The sequence below is a fragment of the Colias philodice genome, chromosome 28, assembly GCF_061535455.1.
Source record: "Colias philodice isolate Cphi_HAF_F1 chromosome 28, ilColPhil1 Martin Lab GWU primary, whole genome shotgun sequence".
NCBI lineage: Eukaryota > Metazoa > Arthropoda > Insecta > Lepidoptera > Pieridae > Colias > Colias philodice.
In genome coordinates, this window is record NC_143113.1 from 370327 (window position 1) to 384793 (window position 14467).

The window sequence follows — 14467 nt, forward strand, 5'->3', positions numbered from 1 at the left end:
AAGTGACAGTAGTACCCACCTCAACGCTTCGCTTATGAGGCGTGCAATATAATATTATGATGATGGTTGATTAATTAATCATCTCTGGTAAATCTAGAATATAATAACATAATCCTTCATACATAGCTATGCAAATATTTTTTCTTGAAACAGAACAATGGTCCATATTCTTAGAACTTTCGAATGGAAAAAAGAATGAAATATGTTGACTGAAACGATACAGTTCTTGGTGTTGCCAGCGCTGCAACACTCTTTTTTTAGTTTCTACCTGCATTAAAATTAAAATTCTAATTTCAGGTAAATTTGTATCTCGAAAAATCGCGCCATTGGCTTGATAATGTTAAGTAGCTTATATACAAAGTGAAATGTTAAAAAAGTTTCGGGAAATAAATTTCATTAGGAGCGCGTATTTATAAAAGTGCCTCGATATAGTTAGCAATGTTGTTGACATGGTCCAGTGCGATCTCTATTTAATTAATTATTGGAGTGTAATGTAATCGAATATACATTTTCAAAGCTGACTAGTCTAAAGTGAAATCACGTTTGATCGATCGTAGATTGCTCCGAGGATCGTAGAGGATGATTTTCGAGCAGAGTTAATATTATGTTGCAATGAACTGCAAATCTATTACTTAATAAAATAATCATCTTGATGATAGTGGAGTATACACATCATAGAGTGTACATCTAAATACAATTTGGTTAAGGAAATATTATAGAAGTTCTATAATTATGTGTAAAACAAGTGTGGGAAATCCGCCTACTAACTACATACAAAATATTTAACATTTCTTTTGAAAACATGTATCATTTCGCAAAAGTTTTGAAAATAATCGTTTCTCGGAAACGTATTTCTAGAGCGTCAATGGCGATTTTAATTCAGTGTGATCCAGGAAGTTGGAGTAGCTTTATTTTTTAATATATTTTTTTTTATTTTAGATATTTTTTTTAATTCAAAATTATGGAATACAGATCGTTAATTTTTCTGATGGGACTTGGATTGCGATTTGCGATAGCTGAAGATGTAAGCTGTAAGTAAATAAACGTGAATTAAACCGTTTATATCAATACATATTATAATTTAACACTCAATAAATAATGAGGTAGCCAACTCATATTTTTTTCCAAATGTTTTAACATTGTAAGAGAAGAATGCAGTTTCTTTGTACATTATTCTAGAGCTGTATCGTTGTCTTAAAATTTTCTAGTACCTAATTGCTTTATTTACCGTTTTATATGCAGATTTGATAGAATTTTAACGGTAAATAAATGAGACGTGATTGAAAAGCCCTATACCTGCTAATTAATTTAATCTCTTTTTTTAGATCAAGCGTGTGTAGACAAATATTCAAGAAAGGGTTACCAGCCTTGGCAGGAGTGGTCAGACCACTATACCTGCCATCGATATAGATGCGAAATACGGGATGGAAAATATTTCATCGCTGCTGTTGGGTTAGTACTTTATTTTTAGTAAAAAAATGTAAGGGAATGTAGGTTTTGTATTTCGGTTTAAATTTTTTACATTATTATTATGTAACACTACGTAAACTGCATCCTAATTGGTAGAGCCTTTTTAACGATAGCGCGCGCAGTTGTATTACAAACGATGGCGGGCTTACAAAACTGTCTATTTTTACACAAACTTTTTATGGGTTCATTTAAAAATGTGTATGATCGCACTCTGAAAGTATTTAAAGTTTAATTTACTTACGTTTTGTATGTTTTAATTCGTATACGAAGTTTTAAATCATCCATTGCCAAATTTTTGTCTTTGCTATTATTTTAATAAAAAGATGTATTCTGGAAATATTTGTAACTCCAAGGCCACTGCATTGTCCATTTTTGTTTTTAACCCGTACCAATCCGTGCAGAAGCGAAACAATCGGCTAGATTATTTTAACTAACTCGCATCAAATATTGCAGGTGCAGGAAACCAAAAATTCCAGAAAATGCGTTGGAATGTCATGAGTATATTGAAGATGAAAATGTCGGTATGTATGAAAATTAATGTAATTTATACAGTATTGATAAATCTGTGTATTACCGATGACGCCAGTGTGGGTTCGATGTCCAGTAATTTTACATACTGATGTACAATATGAACATTCTGATATTCTATGAGTAGAGACTATATCTATTATATTCTATAAATAAATAAAATAAAAACCCGATGTCGATGTTATTTAACAGAAAATAAAATTAGATATTTATTATAGCGATAGGCCATTTTAAAACAGATAAGTCCTATATATTATGCTCTTCTTGGTAATTTTAACAGAATTCCCAACATGCTGCGCTCGTTTAAGATGCGTGGTGGAAGTCAATGGCGAAAGAATAGTTCAAACCAGAGGACAGCCTGGAGAACTCTTCCCTGATAAGTAAGAATACTTCAATCTATTTTATTGTTTTTTTTTTTTATTGTTCGATAGGGAATCACTTTACCACGGTCTTGCCTGATGAAAGGTAGGTAGAAACATTATTTCTACACTTTCATTTTCGACAAAAAATGTTATCCATGTGGGTAATTTTAATGTTTTATTTTTGTGTTTGTAATCAACAATCTTAACCGATTGAAAAAATACTTTTTATGATTAATTTATTAAAATAATATTGTAGCTCTAAAAAAGCAAAAAAATAGCAGATTTTTTCCGTACCATAATAATTTTACAGACCATGGAAAGGTCAGCAAAATGAGCCGAACCCAGCCGTGGTTGGAATGGGCCCGATCCAACAGAACACAGGCGAACCACAGAGCCAACCCTCTCCAGGGATTTTCAACAGCAGAGGCGCAGGCAAGCCAAGTAATTTTGTTACGTGTATGAGTTAATTATTATTGAAAAATGTTACCATTTATAAAATTAAAAGTAATTTTTTATCGACTTAACTACTAAAAAAGGTTGACGATTCATGTTGCTTGTGGAATCATAAATATTACAGATTGGAAAAATTTTGTTCTAGTTAATATCTTTTTAAACCGCTATTTAAATTTGAAACGCGATCTGAGTTCTGACTAGTAGTTTTCGTTAGGTAATCCTTAATTTAACTTCGACTGCTCCAATAATTGAATAATTTTTTTTAATCAAATTTGGCCCAATTTTTCTCAAGTACTGATCGGTAATCATACATATACGTACTACAATAATTACTTATATGGTGGCCAACGTTAAATGCGAAAGTGTTAGAGTCATGAGGTCATACTTTCTCTTCCGATATGATTAGAAGGTACGCGTCACTTAGGAATTTGTATTAATATACATCAATGCACCCTGAAGTACTATTTCCATTTAGAAATATATATTCCAACGCGGAAAAAATAGCCTTTATTCTAGCATCGTTGCTATTGCCAGACACAAAAATCATATCATAAAATCGCTCTGTTTTATGTGAAAGAAAGACAAACAAACACATTTTCGCATATAAAACATGAGTAAGGACTTGTATTATATTATCTGTGCGTCAGGATAAAGATGTATCCACAACCGCAAATTGTTTTACTTTTAATTTTGACAATTTTGTTTTTAATACACTAACATCGTAACTAATGTACATGTTGTAAATAGATCTAACTATGCTAATTTCTTACAAATCCTTTAACATCAATGTTTTATTAATTTAGCCAACGATATTCCCGACAGCGGATGGCAGCGATATTAGTGGAAGACGCTATGTGGACCCCTATCCCTCACAACAGATGCAAGACTCACCTAGAAAGAAGAGATCCACAACATACCCTCTATTTGACAGAGGACTCCTCCGCGAACGCGCGTACACACCACATCAAGTTAAAATACACGGCTATTCACCAGAAAAATACACTTCATATTTCGCGAACAATGTGAAAGCAATCACTAACCCGAAATTACATTTCAATATGTCTTAAATTATCGTGTTACTTAAAATGTTTATTATATCAATGCAATTTATCCATTGTTTATGCTCTGTTGAAATAAATTTGATTGTATTTTATTGTGTGTTTGATTTTTATTAAGTTCTAGAATTATAATTTGCCTAATTCGTGGAAAAAAAGAAAAAAGTTTTGAATTTACCGCCTTTTTTATGCAAGGCTCTATGTTGCATCATGTTTTATGAAGAATTATTTTTAACGTAGATTGAACAAACTAATCTTATAAAATACCTTCTATTTGAACTTTAAATGATTTTTGCTGTGGATTTTTGAGTTCAAAAGTCTATTTTTATTCATGAAATTAAATCCTTAACTTAAAACTATATCAATAATGAACGCATCAATGATTCAAGTTTCAACTTCAATCTGATGTTTATCTGTTGTCAAAGTCACTGTCAAGTACCACAAAAACACAAAGTAAATCTGCAGCAATACTAATTGTAAATTAAAATATTTATCTAAAGAATTATCCACATTCTTATTTCTTATTAATCGAACCAGTATTTAAAGAAGCTGTATTAAATTGGTTACTGCTGTAACTATTTGGAGTGTTTATCGTGTTGTTTTTATTCAAAGTGATTAGTGGTCTTATCAATGGGTGTAATTCATTTAGTGAAGTTTAATGAGAATGCAAATGAATGTATACTCACCTATAAGGGCAACTGAATTATAACATTATTTCAGGAACAGGTATGTATTGGTCAAAAGTTCGCCTTTATATTATAAATATACATTTATAAACATAATAAATTTGTGTGCAATTTACCTCTGTTAAGCTTTTGATTCGGCGAATACGGAAGTATCTGTTTTAAAAGGTAAACTCTTATTCAATTTATGAACCGTATTGTAGTGGGGCATTTTATAAGCAAGCTTGTTTACCAAATTCCTTGATCTTTGTTGAAATATATATTCAAGTTACTAATTCAATGTTCTGGTAAACTAGGAAGTGATTACTATATTCCTTTTATAGACTAGTACAAAGATAATGAAGCATTGATAGTCGTTAGTAATTAGAAAAACAGTTCCAATTATTATAAATACATTGCAAAAAAAAATTATTTTATTACTATGATTGACTACTTAATTTTTTTAACTTAAGAAAATTGAATGGCCATAGTAAGTGGTTTTTGACCTTTCTTATGTTGTTAATTTCTTGTATGCATAAGTAATAACATTATTAATTGATGTTAAGTTTATTTAATATATGCAACATTTCAAGTTATTTATTGAAAATTATAACATTTGCTATGAACTTTAAACATGCATACAGATTAATAAAAAAATTATTACAGAAAATGTGAATAAACACAATGGAGCCACAAAAACCGTTCGCCTGTACGATCCCTGACTGTGGCATGACGTTCACCAACGAGGACCACCTGCATGTGCATACCAAGAAACATGATATGGTGCTGCAGCTTGGTATGGAGCAGAAGGCAGCTTTCGCTGGTAAGGATTCTGGGATTATTTCAACATGTTTATAAAAGAATGGTTACTTTTCTTTCCTAACTTTAATGTAAAAACCTAACTAATATTAAAATTTATAAGTAGTACTAATTTATCTTAACTAATAATTTATAATATAAAAATGAATCGCAAAATGTGTTGGTAAGCGCATAACTCGAGAACGGCTGAACCGATTTCGATAATTCTTTTTTTATTATATTCCTTGAAGTACGAGGATGGTTTTTATGTAGAGAAAACGTAAATATGTACCACGGGCGAAGCCGGGGCGGACCGCTAGTTTATAATAAGTATTAATAGCAAAAGTGCAAAAAGTCTGTTTTGTTCACACCTCAACCACTGAACTAATTTGGCTGAAATTTCGTACAAAGATAGCTAGCTATCTGCCTGCGAAAAAATATAGGATATTAGATAGTTTTATTTCAGACATCCCATGGGAATAGGAATTATTGAAGTGAAACTTCTTCATCGGGGTTGGAAAAAAATTTAGTGTAACATTTTTTCGTTACGCGTGACATTTTTCCGTTACGCGCCATCTTTTTCTTATCCCAACCACTTGTGATTCGACGTATTTCTGTAAAGTTGCATATAGTAAATTATTTTTTGAAAAATAAGGTCATAAAGAAGTTTCACTTCTTACGTGTGTACACTAGTACACGCACACATTTTTTTTTCTTAGACTATGCAGGCAAACCCAGTAGGTCATGTATTTATAATCAGATTTCTGGTTTGCAATTACATAGAAACTTCTTTAGTAAGATTCAAAGATACCAAAATCATTGACTCACTCCATGACTTGATGGTTCACTTTAAAAATATAAAAAAAAAGATTCTTCGTTGATTTCATCATCAAGCGTCTTTTTTGTAAATTTAAAATTATCTTGTTTTTATCTTCACAAAGTGATAATACTAATTAATAATAACTTACAGCGGACCAAACGCCAACACCAACCCGATTTATAAGAAACTGCGAAGAAGTGGGGCTGTTCCAAGATCTGCAGCATGTCACCGTCAACCCGTTTGATGAGGGCTTCAAGCGTGCCATGGAGGCGAAGTATGTATCTTGACTAATATTATAAAGCATCGCCCGCATTTTTAAAGAAAAACCCGCACAGTTTCCGTTCCTGTGGGATTTCCGGGATAAAAAGTAGCCTGTGTCTTATTCTGGGTCTTCAGCTACCTGCATACCAAATTTCATTGTAATTTCAAAGTAAATTGTAATTGTTCAGTAGTATGTATTTGCGTGAAAGAGAAACAAACATCCATCCATACATCCTCACAAACTTTTGCATTTATAATATTACTAGTTGTTGCCTGCAGCTTCGTCTGCGTGAAAAATATAAATTTATGGTAAGATCTTTCATCTCCTATGATTGAAGAGGAAGGTTTATATGTATAATTTACTAGCTGTGCCCCGCGGTTTCACCCGCATTGTTCCGCTCGTGTTGGTCTTAGCGTGATGATATATAGCCTATATAAATGGATAAATGGCCTATCTAACACCGAAATAATTTTTCAAATCGGACCAGTAGTTCCCGAGATTAGCGCGTTCAAACAAAAAAACAAACTCTTCAGCTTTATAATATTAGTATATATTTATTAGGTAAGACACAGTGGGTGAAGCCGTGGGCGGAAAGCTAGTTAATAAAAAATACTTATGAATTTAATGAATTAAAATAATATTTTTATGTAATGACTTGAATACGAATTTAAATACATATTAACCACATAATCTATGCCGCTCTGTTATAAATAATATTATATTGTTAATCGTTCTTTGGTCCCGCAGGACAGGCTTCACCTAGTGCGGGAACCAATGAATCTCAAATTATTAAATTAATTAATATTGTGAAATACACCATATTGTAATAATCCTGTCTTGTTAAATAAGGAATTATTTATTTATTTATTATTTTATACTCTCCATCTGCAGGCACAACATGCTATCGTTGGAATCATCAACAGAGGATGTGCTACACACACCGCACCTTGTTTTCCCGCTGGACGCGGATTGTACCTTATATACGGCTAATAATCAGAGAAATATTACTATTAGCAGGTAAATAAATTGAATGCTATTTTAAATATCATATTATTTGTAAGCATAAACTTCATTATAATATTGTCTTGCTGCCATAATATTCTGTCACCATATTTGTGACCGGCACAGCAAACTACCTTTATTAATAGCCTAGCTTCTTAATTAAATGGCGCTGTTGTTTCTGGGTTACTATTTAATATAACATTGAATCAACTAAGTCGCTGATATGCTATTTACACTATAAAGGTTTATATATTCAATTAATAAATAAAAAATAAATATTTCAGGACAATTTTCACACACGGCACAATCTGATCCCATACTAAGCTTTCGCTTGTGTTATGGAAACCAGATGGTTGATAAACATACATAAATAATTTTTAAATAAATACTTGTATAGATAATTAACACCCACACACAGAGCGAACATCTTTGTTCATCACACAAATATTTGCCCCGGGTGGGAATCGAACCCACGACCACTGGCTTGGAAGGCAGGGCCACTACCAACCAAGCCTACCGGTCAGTCATACATATTATATTAACATTTCAATAATTAAAGGTCATCCAGTGACGAGTCGGGCGCCGTCAAAGAATATGAAACAACAACTATATCGAAACTCACAAACGAAGTGACTACCATAAGCAGAGTTGTTAAAGACACAGATGAGTCAAAACACGAAAAGAAAGATGTCGAAACAGTCTCCTACACTAATAATGTTATAAAAATTCACGAAATAAGAAAAGATGGCAAAGTTAATATAGAGAAAAAGGATTTAGAAGCACCACCTCCAATAATGAGCCAGAAATCATTAGATTATGTTGTTGATAGCTTGACAAGTGACGTCACGGAAGATAATAGGAAAAAAGAGCATGACAAGAAAAAGAAAGACAATAGTGATGAAAATATTGAAGTTATTATAAAACTGCCAAACGGCAAACGGGTTAAGATGAAAGCGGTGGACGATGTGAAAACAGTTGAAAACGGGACGAAGGAAAAACTAAAAAGTGTTATCACTAATAAGAAAACTTCGCCACCTGTACCTATGGGTACGTTAATACCTGTTAAAGTGATAAATACAATACCTGTTGTGCACAAATTACCTATACCGAGGTTGCCTAAAGTGAACGGTAAAGTGAGGACCAAAAGTGATAGTGTTAGTGTTGGTGAACAGAATAGTGATGTTAATGATTTGAACGAAAAACGGAGTTGTTCGAGTGCCGCTTCTAAACGATATAGGTAAGGTTTTATATGTTTACAACCAATTTTTTTTTATGTAGTTATATACAGCGATTTTGCCTAGGTTTCTGATGAACACAAAAATTGTGAATTTTTTAAAAGTCGGGTGCCAAGTTCTAAGTATAATAACTAGCCCATATAATTATCTTAACTATATCCCGCACAAATTCCATATTATAAACGAACGACGTGAAAGAAAGATAAAAAAAAGACGTGTGGCACTCGGGGACTGCCGCGGTAAAGCTATTGCATGCTATGCCTTCAAGCCACACCTCCGAGCCCGTCGGAGTGGGGAGCGTGAGGTTTTTTCGTTACGGAATTTCTCGATTCGGTCCCCGCGCTCAAGGCCCGCGATAGAAGCTATGCAATAGCTTAAAAACACACTTTCGCATTAATAATACTAACGACAGGAACTACTGGTCCGATTTGAAAAATTTTTCGGTGTTAGATAGCCCATTTATCGAGGAAGGCTATAGGCTATATATAATCACGCTAAGACTAATAGGAGCGGAGCAATGCGGGTAAAACCGCGGGGCACAGCTAGTCTCCCTATAAAGATCTTTATATGATATCAAAATGTGTTAAATTTTGTACAATAGAATAACTTTTTTCATCATTTATAGGGAAAAATTGAGAGAAGTAAAACATCGTCAAGAAATGGAGGTGCAGAGATTAAGAGATGCCAACTTAAAATTGAGCTCTGAAGTCAAGGTGTTAAGGTTGGTTTTGGCGAAACATCTAAAGAAATGCCCAATGGGAAATGACTTGAGTGAGTATTAATAAATCTATACATATAATAAAATCGTAGGAAAGTTAAAACTGTACATTGAATATTTTTTTAAAGTAGAATAAAGTTTTTGTCTGTTTGTCTGTATGTATGTCCGGGCTAATCTCAAAATGTACTGCATGGATTTACTTCAAATTTGGTCCAGAGATAGCTTGAGGCCTGAGAAAGGACATAGGTTAGGTTTTATCCGGGAAATCCCTATGGATTATTATTAGAGGGAACGGGAACTATGCGGGTTCTTCTTTAACAACGCGGGCGAAGCCGCGGGCGGAAAGCTAATAAATCTATATATAATAATAATCGCCAAATGAAGTAAATACAAGAAAAAATATGTTTTCTTGTGATTTACTACATTTTTATTCATTTAGGGCAAAATTAAAAATCTGATTTAAAAAATAGGTAGCAAAATATAATATTTTTTAATATATCTGGATAATCACTGCATATTATAAAACAGTCGCTTCCCGTTGTCTGTCCCTATGTATGTATATGTTATAGTCAAACCCCGAAGCTCGGGCACTCGTAGGTTGGACTGGTCAAACCTCAGGTTTGGCATAATGACTTTGTCAAAGCCCAAATAAATGTAATATTTCGGCCTTTTACTAAATTTTCTTCAGTCGTTGTCTAGCTAAGGCATCTTATGCGCGTGTGATGCCAATGCTGCGTTCGCCTACGCCCGAGACTGATGCTGACTTCAGTCAAAAGGTGAAATTCAAATGTATTTCGAGGATTGCCCGATGGCTTTTGCCAAACCTAAGATGAACCAGTCCTTCCGCGAAGAGATTGTGTTTCGGGATTTGACTATAACATATATTTAAAATAACGCGGGTGACCTTTTTTTGGGTGTATTACATCAGAACTGTCGACGGAGTGAACTGATTTTGATAATTATTTTATTAATTGAAAGCCCTACAGTTGGTCCTATTTAAATTTTGTTCAATTCTGTCCCTTTGAAGGATTTTTTTTGTCTAAAAATTATTATTAAGCTATTGCATAGCTTCTATCGCGGACCTTGAGCGCGGGGACCGAATCCAGAAATTCCGTAACGAAAAAACCTCACGCTCCCCACTCCGACGGGCGCGGAGGTGTGGCTTGAAGGCATAGCATGCAATAGCTTTACCGCGGCAGTCCCCGAGTGACACACGTCTTTTTTTTATAGTGTATATAGTTGAATAGCTTATAATTAAGTTTTCGTGTTTCAGGAGACATACAAGAGAAACTACGGTCAGCAGATAGAATTGACATCGATCTTGATACGAGTAAATTATGAAGAAATTTTTTGAAAATTTTTGAAAAAGTTATTTTGGAAAAATAAGAAAATGGATGATACCATGAAGCAATGTTATTCCACAGTGAATGAAAAGATTGTACAAGATTTAAAATGAAATTATATTTCGATAATCAATATAAATAAAAATCGGTCAAGTGAGATTCGGACTCGTGACACAAAGGGTTCCGTATATCTGTACGTTCTGCAAAATAAATGAATGAATTCGAAAGGAAAAAGGAAGAAAAAATTATTTATTCACGTAATAAATATTTAAGTACAAAATAAAATAAATTAAATATGAAAAAAAGATCACACATCCAATTTATGACCGCGCCAACCGTTGCTTAACCTTATATTTTTATTTATTGCTATAGCGGCAACAGCTATCGTGGTTGGTTAGATACAGCCTGGTGATAGACAGACAGACAGACAAACACAGAAATCTCAATTATAGGGTCCGGTTTTACCTTTATGTACGGACCTCTAGAAATGAACCTCTAAAAGTGTTGGTAAGCGTAAAACTCGAGAGCGGCTCGACCAATTCGGCTATTTTTTGTTGGCTAGGTGACCGATCTATTAAATATATTAAACTCAAAGGTGACTGACTGACTGACATACAGGTAAATTAGCTTGGAGAAATTTTTGCGTTTGTAGTAGTGTATGGTCAGCAAATAAAAAAAAACAACATTTTATTTTTAGTTTTTATTCAAGTATATAATATTAGTATTATTAATATTTTATTAGTTTCAAACATTACAAGCAGTGCCGATTTTTACTTCAGTGAAGACGTGTATGAATTAGGTGTTCTCCGGCCAAAAATGTAAACCACGGTAAAAGTGAAACTGTTCGAACGGTTCCGAACACTGCTTTGTGTAGCGCATGTCGCGTGACGGTCGGCTGCCGAGTAGGTATACCTACTCGGCAGCCGCGATACACGCGACATGCGCTACACAGACCAAAAAGTTTGAGACGGTGTAATAAAAGTTTCACTTTAATAACAAACAATAACAACAATAACAAACAATAACAACAATCAACAAATACAAAATTTAACAATTAAACTACGTAATAATTATAATTTTCGAATGAAATGTGTGCTTTATGTTCTAACGGTACCAAGCGACTGACGCCGGACTGCACGAGGCACCTGCGGACAGCGTAAACTGGTTTATTCTGGTTTTGTGCGTGTTTCCACTTTCCACTATCAAGTGACGATTTATTTATTTGTTTTGTTTCGTAATTATTATGGTCAAATATTAATTACGAAACAAATTATTATGAACAAGATATTTTATTGTTTCACGGTATTCGCCTTGTCATTGGCTCAAGGACGTAAAATTGAATGTTATATTATTTTTTTTATAAAGTCAAAACCATTATCTTTAAAACATAAATCAGAGTATTGCTAGGGATAAGTATAAAATTAAATATGTAGTAATGTTAGGATATCGAAACATTTTTGTATAGGCTAGAACGATATAATGGAAACGCGCTCTAAGATCTGAGTAATATACACACCACTACATATTATGCAAAACTTTCTCGAGACTAATTTCACTGTAGTAATCTATCAACGCACAGCCCAAACTACTGAACGTATCGGGCTGAAATTTGGCGTGCAGGTAGATGATAGGACGTAGGCATCCGCTAAGAAAGGATTTTGATCAATTCTACCCCCAAGGGGATAAAATAGGGGATGAAAGTTTGTACCATGAACATTTATAGTTTCCACGCAGGCGAAGCTGCGGGCAACAGCTAGTCTATATATATAAAAATGAAACCCGTTTTCCTTGGTCACGGCATCACGCGTGAACGGGTGGACCGATTTCGATAATTCTTTTTTTATTATATTCCTTGAAGTACGAGGATGGTTCTTATGTAGAGAAAACGTAAATATGTACCACGGGCGAAGCCGGGGCGGACCGCTAGTTCGTTATAAAAATGTATAGTAATTAAAACATTGAAGAATTTAAAATCATAAATAAGTATGCTGGTTTTATAAATTGTGTTTAATATTTATCTTATCTTAATATAATTATATAAATCTCGTGTCACAATGTTTGTCCTCAATGGACTCCTAAACCACTTAACCGATTATAATAAAATTCGCACACCATGTGCAGTTCGATCCAACTTGAGAGATAGGATAGGTTTTATCCCGGAAATCCCACGGGAAAGGGAACTATGCGGGGTTTTCTCTGAAAACGCGGGCGAAGCCGCGGGCGGAAAGCTAGTTATAAAATAGATAGTTATGATGGAAATTGAATCATTCCTTAAAAATCAAAGATAATAATATGGGATATGTAATGTATGATACTCACAAATAAGAATGTAAATTATTTTTAATAGAATCAAATGAATTTTTTTGATATTGTTGTAAATAATTTCTTGAAATAAACTTGTTTCTTAAATATTTGTTTTATTTAACTGAATGAAAAAGTATTTTAATCATAGTCACAGAATACATAATAGTAGCTAAACGCTACAGAACGGACACTCTCCGCCTCCCGCCAAAATTAAACACTTACCTCACCCCGCACGATCACGCTATAGATGGTCCGCATTTTTCTGCAAGGATGATACGCAACGAAGATTGACAACATTAATCAAATTGACTTAAGTAATTTTATTATTTTGGATTTGTGATAATGGTTTTTCGTAGAAAATGGTTAGATATTGTGCTGATTACGGATGAATTTCATCAGAAAAACGCGAATTTCTTTACGCTAGTCACAAATGTGCCAACCCTAAAGCGTTAACACACACATTTGCACTCTCTACAGTGTGACTGTCAAAATAATTTTGTATGGAGTGTCATAGTGTGGTCATAGTAATAGTATCTCAATGATTTTAATATGAATTTTGTAAAATTGATTACTTCCCTTTCCATTCCACTGCAGTCATTAAATTTAAAAAAATTGTCTTAAAACTTGAAGTTATAACACTTGAAAAGCAAATATTATGTACTTACTACAATAACATAATATATATCTTCTAATATGTATATAAAATTCCCGTGTCACAATGTTAGTAACCGTACTCCTCCAAAACGGCTGGACCGATTCTCATGAAATTTTCTGTGCATATTGGGTAGCTCTGAGAAACGGCCAACATCTATTTTTCATACCCCTGAGTGATAAGAGTAAGGCAGAACAACGTTTGCCGGGACAGCATAGTTATTTTATAAATATGTAGTTTTGAAGTGGGGATTAAAATAATACAACGATATATTGTCAGCAAAATAGCTTTATATTTTGTATATTTCTCTGTTGGTACTGTAGCTATTGACTATTGTAGTCTAAGAGCTAGAAGTTAAATTCTTTACGAAACTGAGAAATTCAGTTACATAAACAATTATTCTTCCATCCCTGTCTAATACATCAACTTTTTGATATGATAGTGAGAGAGGCTGAACGCATTTGATTTATTCATAATAAAGCTGCGTTTTGAACTTTTTTTATTAACCATGGGCGAGCAAGGCAGGTGCCCGTAATTTGCAAATACGCGCCCATTTTAGCATTAAAAAAATGTTATGACCACAGCATGACAATGATGACAAACGTCAAAAATCCCGCGTCAATGAAGTGTCATGGCGGCCGTTCGAACTTTTGCCGCCTTGTAAAACTTTATGGACGCGTGATTTTTTAATTTACCGTTTGTCTATGTTGTTATTTTTATGAAGTAAATAATACATTATTTAATTAAAATGCTGTCCAGATAAAATTTTTGCTTGACTCTAAAATTAAATACAATTTCAATCG

General features: G+C 33.6%; 2 protein-coding genes across 4 annotated transcripts; both read left to right on the forward strand.

Annotated features, from left to right (window-relative positions):
* The first annotated feature begins 341 nt into the window (after nucleotides 1-341).
* Nucleotides 342-3935, forward strand: LOC149476130 (uncharacterized). Of its 3 annotated transcripts, none has more exons than XM_089712086.1 (7): nucleotides 342-701; nucleotides 940-1031; nucleotides 1326-1452; nucleotides 1924-1991; nucleotides 2279-2378; nucleotides 2671-2801; nucleotides 3636-3935. In XM_089712086.1, exons 2-7 carry the CDS (start codon nucleotides 962-964, stop codon nucleotides 3878-3880), a joined length of 741 nt encoding a protein of 246 aa, XP_089568212.1. In that variant the 5' UTR covers nucleotides 342-701; nucleotides 940-961; the 3' UTR covers nucleotides 3881-3935. The 3 variants fall into 3 exon arrangements, with proteins under 3 accessions (XP_089568212.1, XP_089568214.1, XP_089568213.1); XM_089712088.1 differs by having other exon boundaries at nucleotides 2671-2792; XM_089712087.1 differs by having other exon boundaries at nucleotides 344-452.
* Nucleotides 3936-4356: 421 nt separating this feature from the next.
* Atf-2 (Activating transcription factor-2) lies at nucleotides 4357-11296 on the forward strand. Its single transcript, XM_089712023.1, has 7 exons — nucleotides 4357-4594; nucleotides 5197-5353; nucleotides 6299-6422; nucleotides 7302-7427; nucleotides 7972-8649; nucleotides 9273-9418; nucleotides 10639-11296. Exons 2-7 carry the CDS (start codon nucleotides 5215-5217, stop codon nucleotides 10704-10706), a joined length of 1281 nt encoding a protein of 426 aa, XP_089568149.1. The 5' UTR covers nucleotides 4357-4594; nucleotides 5197-5214; the 3' UTR covers nucleotides 10707-11296.
* The last annotated feature ends 3171 nt before the right edge of the window (nucleotides 11297-14467 follow it).

Coding starts and splice junctions, on each gene's coding strand:
- LOC149476130 (XM_089712086.1), top strand. CDS start 962: ATGGAATACAGATCGTTAATTTTTCTGATGGGACTTGGATTGCGATTT. Junction 1,992..2,278: donor TATTGAAGATGAAAATGTCG/GTATGTATGAAA, acceptor TAATTTTAACAG/AATTCCCAACATGCTGCGCT. Junction 2,802..3,635: donor CAGAGGCGCAGGCAAGCCAA/GTAATTTTGTTA, acceptor TATTCCCGACAG/CGGATGGCAGCGATATTAGT.
- Atf-2 (XM_089712023.1), top strand. CDS start 5,215: ATGGAGCCACAAAAACCGTTCGCCTGTACGATCCCTGACTGTGGCATG. Junction 5,354..6,298: donor GCAGAAGGCAGCTTTCGCTG/GTAAGGATTCTG, acceptor AATAACTTACAG/CGGACCAAACGCCAACACCA. Junction 7,428..7,971: donor AGAAATATTACTATTAGCAG/GTAAATAAATTG, acceptor CAATAATTAAAG/GTCATCCAGTGACGAGTCGG.